At 44.0% G+C, this 11,213-nt stretch overlaps 1 protein-coding gene across 1 annotated transcript; it reads right to left on the bottom strand.

Moving 5' to 3' along the window:
- Positions 1-2,037: 2,037 nt before the first annotated feature.
- On the bottom strand, positions 2,038-10,870 carry NR1D1 (nuclear receptor subfamily 1 group D member 1). The gene is made up of 8 exons (XM_040434584.1): positions 10,840-10,870; positions 7,209-7,487; positions 6,997-7,085; positions 6,172-6,316; positions 5,667-6,088; positions 5,333-5,518; positions 5,003-5,213; positions 2,038-2,998 (listed from the first exon to the last, which is right to left on the bottom strand). Exons 1-8 carry the CDS (start codon positions 10,868-10,870, stop codon positions 2,799-2,801), a joined length of 1,563 nt encoding a protein of 520 aa, XP_040290518.1. The 3' UTR covers positions 2,038-2,798.
- Between the last annotated feature and the right edge of the window lie 343 nt (positions 10,871-11,213).

Below are 11,213 nucleotides of genomic sequence, written 5' to 3'. Positions count from 1 at the left end.
AACATCCTCCTTCGTACTTACAATGCACCTATATTATCTTCCAGCACTGCCACTCTGATTCTCCGCTGCTGCAGCCATGCAGTTGTTTTCTTGGCTGCAGCAGTGATGTGTTCATATACATCAAACACGAGTGCAGCCATTCACTGGCCTCAGCGGTATACAGCACATGAATGTTGATGTGAGTGATTGGCTGGAGCAGTCATGTGAAGTATATGGGCACATCATCGCTGCAGCCAAACAAAGCCTGCCATAGGGATCGGATTGGCAGTGCTGAAAGTGGCATGTGATAAACTAGACAACCCCTTTAAGGCCAGTTTCAGCTGGCTGCAATAATAGGCCTCCTGTGATTGTACTGAAATTTGAACAGTAGAGAATCATGCAGGTGATCTAGACTTGAGTTCAGCAGAATTGCATCCAGGTGTGATGGTCAGTGATGGTCAGTTCGCAGTGTTTGCCAGTGAACACATACAGGCTGCCATCTTTAGTAAGGTAGACTCACCCGTCCGGCGATGCACAGGTAAGCCCTTAACTGTGACGGGAGCCGGTCTGAAATCAAATGCAGTCACCGGGAGCAGGCAGTTCCGAGATCAGCCGCCGGGGGCCTTCATCGGTCTGTTCTCGGAACTGCCTGCTCCTGGTGACTGCATTTGATTTCAGACCGGCTCCCGTCACAGTTAAGGGCTTACCTGTGCATCGCCGGACGGGTGAGTTTACCTTACTAAAGATGGCAGCCTGCATGTGTTCGCTGGCGAACACTGCGAACTGACCATCACTGTCCATTTATATGTAGACACTGGGAATCAGATTCCGTTTTTCATAGCTCCTTTCAAAAATAAAAGGTGGAATCTGATTGGTTACTAGGGGCAAATAAGCCAGTTTTCCTTTACACCAGTTTTGGTAAATCTCCACTAATTAACTTCTGCAATGTTATGTCAAATAGGCAGATTTTTTTTATGCAAGACAGGGATGCTCAACCTGCGGCCCTCCAGCCGTTGTAAAACTGCAACTCCCACCATGCCCTTAAGGTGGTGTAGGATGATAGCTGTAGGCTGTCAGGGAATGATAGGAGTTGTAGCTTTGCAATAACTGCAGGGCCGCAGGTTGAGCATGCCTGATGTAAGAGAAACAGAACCGAAACTGGATTTGGTTTGGTGCTCTCACGCACAGCCTTTAATATGGCTCATATCTCTTCACTGCCATGCCCACTGCGGGCCATTTGCTACAACATAACAGGGGTCACTCGGGTCCCAGAGGTGTGATCTATGAGACATTTATGGCATATGGAAGTCTCTGTAATACCCCATTTAATATGTACTGTCCATAAGCAAGAATGATGCCCAGAAATGAATACCACATAAGTGTGATCAATTCAGTTACAACATTAATGAGACCTGATAAGTGTTGGATTCTCAAAAGATATATCTGAGAAATAAACCAGCTAATGTCATTTTGTCCTTTAAGACAGTGTCACGCAGCCTCATTTTCACTAATGGTAGGTGTCACGGATATTGTGTGACATTTTCTTGAATATGCCTCTTTTTTCTCTCTGCTTTCCGTCTTGAGACATTCCACATTAGATTGCAGTTCTGTAATATACAGGGGCAGAGTTATTAGGACCGGCATATTAGACGCTGGTCTTAATAAACCCCTAAGCTCGGGGTGAAAGAGGCGCCGGCCTCGTCATAACTTTGGCGGGTCCTCCGCCAGTTCTAAATGTAAGACAGCTTCCAATCTGTCTTACATTTAGAACTTTTTCTACACCTAAAACGGGCGTAAAAAATGGTACAGGAGACCGGCCTTCTGGGCCGCCCCCTTCCCCGCCCAGAATTTTAGACCTGGCGTAAGCAGGGAAAAGCAGCAGATTGCAGCGCAACTAAACGCTGCCCTGCAATCTGCAACTGAAATACGCCTAATATAGGGGTATTTCAGCTTAATAAATGACCCCCACAGAATTGACTTGAAACTGGTATAAAATAGTTTGGCCCTGCAGGAAATGCAGAACCCTGTCATTAAGTGCCAAAGCGACAGACTGTTGAAACTGATTTTATTTACAGATCAATCTCGTACTTTAGATATAAATACTTACAAAATATAAATACAACGTATACTGTATGTACACAGACAATTTGCATATATGTACCGTATACCTACACAGAGCACTGCTTCAGTAAGGGTCGCTGTAGGGCAGGTGGCTCTGTCCATCAGTCACCAGGCTGTGAAGCGCAGAGGGTTCCTATACACCTGAACCTTATCGGGGTCTTCACAGCTGAAGTGCCAGCCTCATCCATGCATCTTGACTAGATGAGCGACTCGTTTTCGGAGAGTATATCTTGACCCTTTGAAGCACCTGGTTCAGTTTAACAGTTAACACTACAGATGTACACTGCATGTTCCTATCTGATATACGTGGTATTATGGATAGAGGGTACGACAACACACACGAGTGAATGGTGTCATAAAATATTTATATTTTGCACAACTGATATACACACAAATATTTACACAATGGTTGACACTGTATGACAGTAACATATTTACACATGTATATATGTATAAATATACACGTGGCACTGCAGCTCCTGCGTCTCGTGCCCCACTTTAGACATGCCAGTGGTCATTTTTGTGCCTATCCAATGACGTCATCAGTAACAGAGGTTGACATCATAGTCTGTGGATATTTTCCCATTTCTCCCTCAGTACAATGTCTGTCATCGGTTCTTTCCTCAAGAAGTGACAAAGTCGATAATGCAACCAGGAGAAGGTTTGTAATGTTGGTGCCCATGCAGCTATCGTTAACTTCAGTGTGTGTCGACACGGAATGAAAGCAGCTTCTCCGAGTGCATGCTGTTAAGGGTCCGCAAGTCTGGCAGCCGCAGTAGTAGTTTTGTGAAACGAGAAATGTCGTTCGGACTGTTTTTCAGGATGAGAGAGCGAAGAGCGCGTATCAGAGTCTCCTGCAGCTGCTCAACCAATGAAGCATTCTCCATTCCAGATCGATCTGCGGCAAGATAAAGAAAAAAGTATTAAAAGTGATCCAGAAAAATAGAGAAATGAACAGTAACAATGTTACCCTCTAGTTATAGATACAGAAGAGGTGTTGTCCTACTAGCAGACGAGAACAATCTACATTATTGCTCCTAGGGGAAAAACACTGGCATCTCCATACGCTCTTTATATATTAAGAGGACAGCTCATCATTATCAGCTTGGAAGCATGACACTCTGTCCCATCATATTAAGTGTCTGATTTAGAAAAAACATTTTCAAATACCATATTCGTGCATCCCCGTTTCAGGACTACCGTCCATTAGCAGAAGAGGATACAAAGAATCTCTCTCTATGGAATGATTTCAGTTGCCCCATGTAATGCCTTCCTGACAGCAATTTTACATTTTTGCACTTTTGTTTTTTTACTCTCTGCCTTCTGGGAGCCATAACTGTTTTATTTTTCCATTCACATAGCTGTACGAGGCCTTGTTTTTTGCGGGACAAGTTGTACTTTGTAATGGCATATGTACATTTAATATTGCATTGAGAAGCTGGAAAAAATAATCCAAAAGGGGTGGAATTGGGGAAAGAAATACAATTTCGCTATAGTTTTATGGGTTTTGTTTTTACAGCATTCCCTTATTTGTTAATTAATGTAACAAATAATAAAAAAAAAAATCTTCGTATCGCCATATTCTGACTCCATAACTTTTTTAGATTTATGTCTACAGAGCTGAGTAAGGGCTCATTTTATGTGGGGCGATCTATGGTTTTTATTGATACCATTGTGAGTGTTCAATTTTTTGGGAGATGAAACAATGAAAAAAAGGTGAATGAGACATTTTGATTTTCTTGTTTCTGTTATGGTGTTCACTGTACAGGATAACAGTTTATATACAGTACAGGCATTTAGGGTTGCTGCAATACCTATGATGTTATGATGTTTACTTTTTTATTGCTTATTTTTAACATGGGAAAAGGGCGGTCATTTGAGTTTATTTAGTATTTTTTTATAAACCTTATCTGACATTTATTTAAGTCCTTCTACGGAAATCTAACATAGGATCATCAGATCACTTCACCAATAGACTGCAATGATTTAACATTGCAGTCTATGGGAGATTTATTGTGTTCCTATGGAGCCCTGCCATGGACAGGGCTCCAAAGGAACACTGCTGTGGCAGGTTTCGGGTATTTCAAAGGGTCCTGTTTGGGCCCTGGGCGGCACAGTGTTCCTGGTTAAAGACCTCTCAGATGGTTGCAATTGACCATGGCATCTGAGTGTTTAAATGTGTGTGATCGGCATTATCGCGGATCACAAACAATGCATCCAGGTGTCTGTTGTGCAAAACAGTAGGCACCCGGTGGCTATGGCGCTGGCTTCGTTCCTGAGGGGGTCCATCTTCATAGACCCAACATGCAAGGAACATAATACATGTTGCAAAGGGGTTAAAAGAAGTCTGTGACCAGAAAAATCACTGTTAAACCAGGCACCATACCTTGTAAGGCCAGCTCAACTGAATGTAATGATACTTTTTACTCAGTGATCTTTTGCGTCATGTGGCTAAAAAGTACTTTCCATATTATTATTATTACCCATATGCAAATGAGCAGTTAAGTGCACCAAGGGTGTGCCCAAGCCGCTCAGTACAGCTTTGCTCCTCCTGCTTCCTCCATCAGCCCGTTACCCTGTTGTCTTAAGTAGACAACAACTTTGATAACAAAAGTGTTATTTCCAGATGAATGATTAAATCTTACATATTTGATCATAGAGGTCAGTACTAAATTCCAAAACTGACAGATTTCTGATATGCCAGGTGTCTGGATAACACATAGGCCCAGACCAACTAATTTACGTGTACCAAAACTCTGTCTGAAAAAGTTGCACAATTTAGCGCATCTAGGGGCGGACTTAGTAATTGTGATGCATCTGTGCAGGTCTATGTGTCAAAATTGAAATCTACACCAAAGTTATCCATTCATAACTTCCTGTCATACTTTGAAGAAGAACTGACCTGCAGAAACAAGGACAAGTGCAGTGAAGATCCCCAGTTCCTCGTGGCTCAGGTTAAGAGATGCCAGCTTTTCACTGAAGTCAAACATTGAGCTAAGAAGCTCACCCATCCCCATTGCTTGAAGCTCTGGCAGAGAGTATGTAGCTCCACTGAGAAAACGCAAGGAGCGTTCCCGCACATCAAACAAAGAGGCAAATCGTACCATGAGGACCTATATGAACAACAGAGGTGGCCATAATTAAACACAAGTAAAACAAACAGGTTGACCTGCAAGAGAGAGAAAGTTAATAGCCATGGGATTACTGAAGATAATGACTCATCACAACTTACCTCAAATGTTCCAGCCTTTAGCAGGGTGACTTGATCTTGTTGAGTCAAGTCTTGAAATCCAGGAATATGACGGGCAAATTCCACCACCTCCCGCACAGCTGGGGTAAAGCTAAGTGAAAAATCCTCCCAGACCTCCTGCATAGAGCGAGGTGGACCTCCACGGGGTAGAGCACTCATAGGACATGCCTGGAGAGAAAAAGATATAACTAAATACTTTGTTTCATAATAAAATGTTTCATATAAAGGAATCTTGGTAATAATAATCCTATTCTGTATCTAAATGATTCCATCTTGGAAGATTTAATGATGCATGAGAAACACACAGACGTCTTACCAGGTGAACACTGCGGTTTTCTTTGTGCTCTCCACTGTTTTGTGTCCAGCAAGCAGATGGTTGGTTCTCATGAGGGTTCTCCCAGGACGTCACCTTTCCACTGAACTTTTCATGGGCGTAGATAAATATTTGTCTATGAGCCTGGGCCACCTGACCAATAACATCATCAACACGTTCTGGACTGGGAGAGCGTGGAGGTGTCAGCTGTTGTGGGTACTGGGGATAGGGTTCTGAGATAGAAGGAGGTGAACGACAGGAGTTTGGACCCATGTGAGGTGGAGATGAAGGACGAATTTGTTGTGGCTGAAGTGGAACGGGACTCCTTCTCCCAAAGTGGCCGCCAGCAATGTGACTCATTGCGCTATGCATCTCTGCCAGCATTCGTTGTTTTTCTCTTTTTGGAATACGACCAAACCGCACAGCTACAAGGAAAAAAAAAGTATTAATACGCTATAGCTGAAACACTGGTAACATGAGAGATGTCCTAACTCCTGAAGATACGCACCATCTCTAGACATGCCCACTGCAAGACACTTTCGAAAGCGGCACTGCTGGCATCGGTTTCTGTTAATCCGCACAATGGAGCAGGTCTCATTCTTCAAACATTTCTTGTACTGAATATTCTGCTGAATGCTGCGCCGGAAAAAACCCTTTAAAAGAAGGGACACGTGATTAATCAATGGATTCCCTCATGTATCAAGAATACAGAAATACAAGCCCCTAAAAATAGCCAAAAATGTCCTTACATACATTACAAATCCATAGTTTACTGAGTGTATAACTGCTTTTGAGTTAAAGTATTTGACATATTGGGCAAGAACTAACTCCAGAGCAACAGCCCAAATCATCATCCTATGAACTAAGACATACAAGGATGTTCACAACCTGTCCCCTCAACAACCCATATATTTGAGACCTGATCTCCTGGTACTTTCCCACATGTAATCTCCGATCCTCACAAGACCTCCTTCACTTACCCCTTCGGACAAGCCTACCACCTACAGTAACCCAGCTGGCACTATACTGCTGTATGACCAGCTTTACCCTCACCTACTATATCCTCCCCCGTTCCTTGTAGTTTGAAAGCCCTTGGGGTATTCTACCCTTCTGCACCAGTTTGTAAATTATCTTGTTCAAGCTTACTGTACTTGTTCTGTTTTATGTATGTACACCCCTTTTCCATATGTACAGCGCCATGGAATAGGCGGTGCTATAATAATAAATAATCCTTTAAAAGTCAGAGATACATCTTTAAGTTATCTGGGAATCCCCAAATATTGTCTGCCCCACCAGCCTATTAGTGTTCTGCCTTTTTATATTTAGTGCTCACCTTGCAGCCCTCACAGGCATGTACTCCATAATGGAATCCAGAGGCAACATCTCCACAGACTTTACATAGTAAGACCATTCCATTCAATTCTGTAAAATAAAGGAAACACGTACAGTATATGTTAACAAAGAAAACCTTCCAGTGATTAGGTCAGTGCACACTGCAGTCACTGCACCCATACAGCTGCCCCTGGGTACTTATTGTTTCCTTACTTGTTATGCTGCTGGATGTTTTGCTTGGTGATACCCTGCTTCCATCATCAAGTGCCACGTGGAGTCCAGCAGGAGATGAAGCCAGGCCATAAGATGAGCCAGGAGAGGTCTCCCCCGCTGAGCTGGCACAGTAAGAGTGGGAAGGTGATGGCGGCAGGTAGGATGGGTAGTGTGGTGCTCCACTCTGTGGGCTTCCAGTTGAGCATTCGCTGTACAGTGAAACGGGACTGGTCCGACTTGGAGAAGAGCCACTGGAGCCAATGTAACTTATAACTCCACCTGGAAAAAGAACAACAATGGAATTAAGTTACAGATCGATAAAGCAGAGACCCTGTAGACACAGCGTATGTGCCTCAGCCACACTACCAGCATAAACACCCCAATTCCCCATGTGGCAAAGTATGACATGGATCACCAAAACCTCATGTTCTCATACGACAGAAGTAAAAGTACCCAGAAATTAATAACAGAAGCTGTCATGTTTCCAGCCGTTTTCTATAGCGGTCTATGAAGGCTCTCATTAAACCACTGCTGTTACAAAATATTGGCGCACAAAGTCACAAAAAGGGGTCTTGCGAAAAAAGGTTTGCAAATGACCCCCATTCTGTTTTAGAAATGCTACAACGCATCACTATTTACATAGAAGAATGTTATTCCGCAGAGGAACACTGGCTAGGGATTGACACTTCTCAACCCCATAGGGTAATATGGGGGCAGTCTTTAATGCTGCGTATATTCTGGCTTAACGCCGTTTATTTTCTATAGGATTACCAGCACCATGGCTAACAAAGAGTTAAAGTCTGGCACGAGGCGGAGCGTCTGAGACTCTGCACTGCAGGCACCGCTTAGCATTTTGGGTAATGCATGCAGAGAGGAAAACATATGAGAGGAACTCCCTTCTACACCCACTCTCCAAGAACTGGGGCGATGGCGGACATCTCTAAACAGACAATGGTGTCCTCCAGGTTCCTGCACAAGATTACGTCACTTTCCGGTCAATCGTTGGCTCTGGTTATTTTTATTATATTTAGAAATACCTCAAATAAATCACTGATTACCGCTCTGTGGTATAGTCCGCAGGATTTTCTAAATTCAGGACAATTATCCACCCACTTCGAGCCTCATCTATGTAACCTGTGGTCTCTAACTTGTGGCTCTCCAGCTGTTATCAAACTATAACTCCCTTCAGCTGTCAGGGCGTCCTGGGAGTTGTAGTCTCACAACAGACGGAGAGCTGTAAGAAACAGTTCCTGGGGGAGTTCACACGGTGCAGATTTTGCCGCAGTTTGGATAAACTCTTAGCTTTAGCCCTATTTTGTGGGGCTAATCTGTGAGCAGACGGCATCTTCCTTTCTCAGCGTGATCTGGAAATCCGAACTGAAATAAACCGTGGCTGCATGAACTTTGGAAGAAATAAAAATCCAAAGACAAAAAAAATTGAGGCTTAAAGGTTGAAGGGAAACTCTAAAAAAAGCAGGAGTTACAGGCTGAATATGTTTAAGCTGCTGCTTAGCAACAGACACAACAACGAATGGGTGACACAGCCAAGTCTGTTCCCTTGTGTGGACAGCTGGGTCACATGTATTAGTATCAAAGGGCCGTTGGCTGATACTGATCACCACCAGTATTTCCACTCCAGTCCCACCGAGACAGGAATCTCCCACCGCCATGTTGCGTGCACCAGTAAAATATGGAGAACACCTTTTCTGTTACTGAACTTGTTCCCATGGTAACACTGTATGCCATTGTCTATACATAGTTGTCACACGATACTACTGTATTATGTCCTTCAATCTACCACCGTTCATGGGATGGGCATCTCAAGAGCAAGAACTTCCATCCACTTGACAATTGGCACTGAAGAACAGTATGGAGCTCTTCTTGACACCCATTTCTCTGAGGGATTAGCACTACAGTTGCTGTGCTATTGACTGCATTACTGACTTCTACATAACTTCAATGAAGAACACCCTGGTAGATCGCTCCTGACATCTCAGTTCCTATTACTGTCATGTTTTTTTTTTTTATATGTCCTCGAAACATGCCTAGGAATTCTATATGATCTATAGGATATCTACAGGTGTCAGGTGAGAACGAGTGGAACAGTAATGGGATCCTCCACCACGCTGAATGGGAAGACTTTCCATTCTGGAGGATATTGTCAATGTGTACTGATGTACAGGATGAAGCCTTTACAGGAGCACCGGGTATTCGTGGAGGTCATTTTATCAGCTTGCCTCCCGCTCATATTACCCCTATATTTAGCATATCTGTCTGACCTCCCCGAGACACAAAATAGTCCCAAAACTTATATAAACATGTCCTCATTTCTTCTGTCTTCTGATTTTTGTCCCTTCATCGATCACCTGTCCCATCCCGACTCTGCTGCTCCCTAATCCATTACCCCCCCCCCCGCTCTTCTTTCTGCACTTTGTATAAAGTATCGCCCAGCCATATGTAATGAACACTCAGTCACTGACCTTAGGTTACTCATCTGCTCCAGCCTCACGCACACACTCCACGTGTTTCCAATGCACATGGACCCCAGAGTCACGCCCACAAACGTGCCAGCGGCCAATCAGAGCCTCATTAAGTCAACTCCTCCTACACAAAGCATGCCGCCCCACCTCGATTTAACCTATTCACTGCCTGGCCTCACAAGAACGTGAACAGCACACTAGTAATTAACGCTACACGTGCAAGCGTGAGCAATTAGTTTGCGCAACAGTTTGGTTATTGGCCCTTATAATTAGTGAAAGCAGATACAGTAATCTAGGTAAATACATTTAAAACAATGTGGGCAAATACTGGACTCCCGTGTCTATACCACAGCTAGCGCGGCAGGGGATATCCTCCCTTGTCCTGACTTATGGCGCAGATGCTGGGAACCGTCATCTGGCAAAAGCTAAAAACGTACAATCAATGAGATCTCTAACTTTTTCAACTCTACTGATTGCCTTCTGTCAGTCATATTGTTGAGGCTCACTACATATCAACGGTTGGCAGGGCGACAGCTTTCAATGTATCGGGGATAAACTTCCAGGAGCCCAGGATTTAGTCCCAATAGTGGGCGTGCCATGGGAACCTGTTCTGGGGTGGAAAGGCGTGCCCACAGCCGTCCAATCACAGGGCAGGCAGGGGAAGCAGGAATGAAAACACTGTGCACATGGCTAGGGCGGGAGAACACGTGAAGCCACTGGGAGGCTCTGGCTCACACACAGCACGGGTGACCTACTTTACCCATTCCATGTGACTGCAAGCTCTGCAGGCCAGGGTCTCTCCCATTCATGCAGTCTCTAGCAGAAGTACATCTACACAATCAGGAAAATAGCTGACTTTTAATACATTACATTTGTCATTTTATAGGAAAGGCGCAAACAACATCCCAGACCTAATCCAAACATTATATATATATTATTTTTTTAATCCTGTATATTATTTAGATTACACATCATATAAAATGACAACATACTGTACTGATATGGAACAGTAACTTGTGAAAAATACCCCCCCCCCCTCCAATTATTAACTGAAATCATTGGAAAAATCCTCACTTGCCGAAATAGCACATTCTCTAATGAAATCAATCAGTGGACAAGCGGGTGAGGTGGCACAGGGGTGCCAGGCATACCTGTGCTGTTGCTGCATTCCGGGGTGGTCATGGTGGCGGTCCCAGCACTCTACTATGATTACACTGCAGTCCTGTGTCCTTTATATACCCCCTGGCTGCAGAGATCCACTGTAGTAATTCCTTTTACATGGAGAAATGGTAGCCAATGATGCCAGCAGCTGCTGCATTGGTGACAGGAGGCAGCCTCCACTGTGTGTAGAAGATAGGAGTGATGCCCTCTGCAAATTCCTCTGGAGAAGGCTGGTGAGGGGACTGGCACCCTGCAGTGCTGGAGGCAGAATGCCACCAAAGTAAAATGCCAGTGAGCCTGAAAGCTGGCACTGCCCCTTAAAAAAAAAAAAAAAAAAAAATGTCCAATGATGTGCGAAAAATGG

Source organism: Bufo bufo, chromosome 6 (assembly GCF_905171765.1).
Source record: "Bufo bufo chromosome 6, aBufBuf1.1, whole genome shotgun sequence".
Lineage (NCBI taxonomy): Eukaryota > Metazoa > Chordata > Amphibia > Anura > Bufonidae > Bufo > Bufo bufo.
Note: the sequence above shows the minus strand (reverse complement) of the source record. Positions and strands in the feature narration are given on the sequence as shown.

Excerpts from the sequence above, each read along its gene's own strand:
- NR1D1 (XM_040434584.1), bottom strand. The coding sequence starts at position 10,870 with ATGACCACCCCGGAATGCAGCAACAGCACAG. Across the intron at positions 6,317-6,996 it reads ATGCCTGTGAGGGCTGCAAG|GGTTTTTTCCGGCGCAGCAT; the intron begins GTGAGCACTAAA and ends CTTCTTTTAAAG. Across the intron at positions 6,089-6,171 it reads AGTGGGCATGTCTAGAGATG|CTGTGCGGTTTGGTCGTATT; the intron begins GTGCGTATCTTC and ends TTTTCCTTGTAG.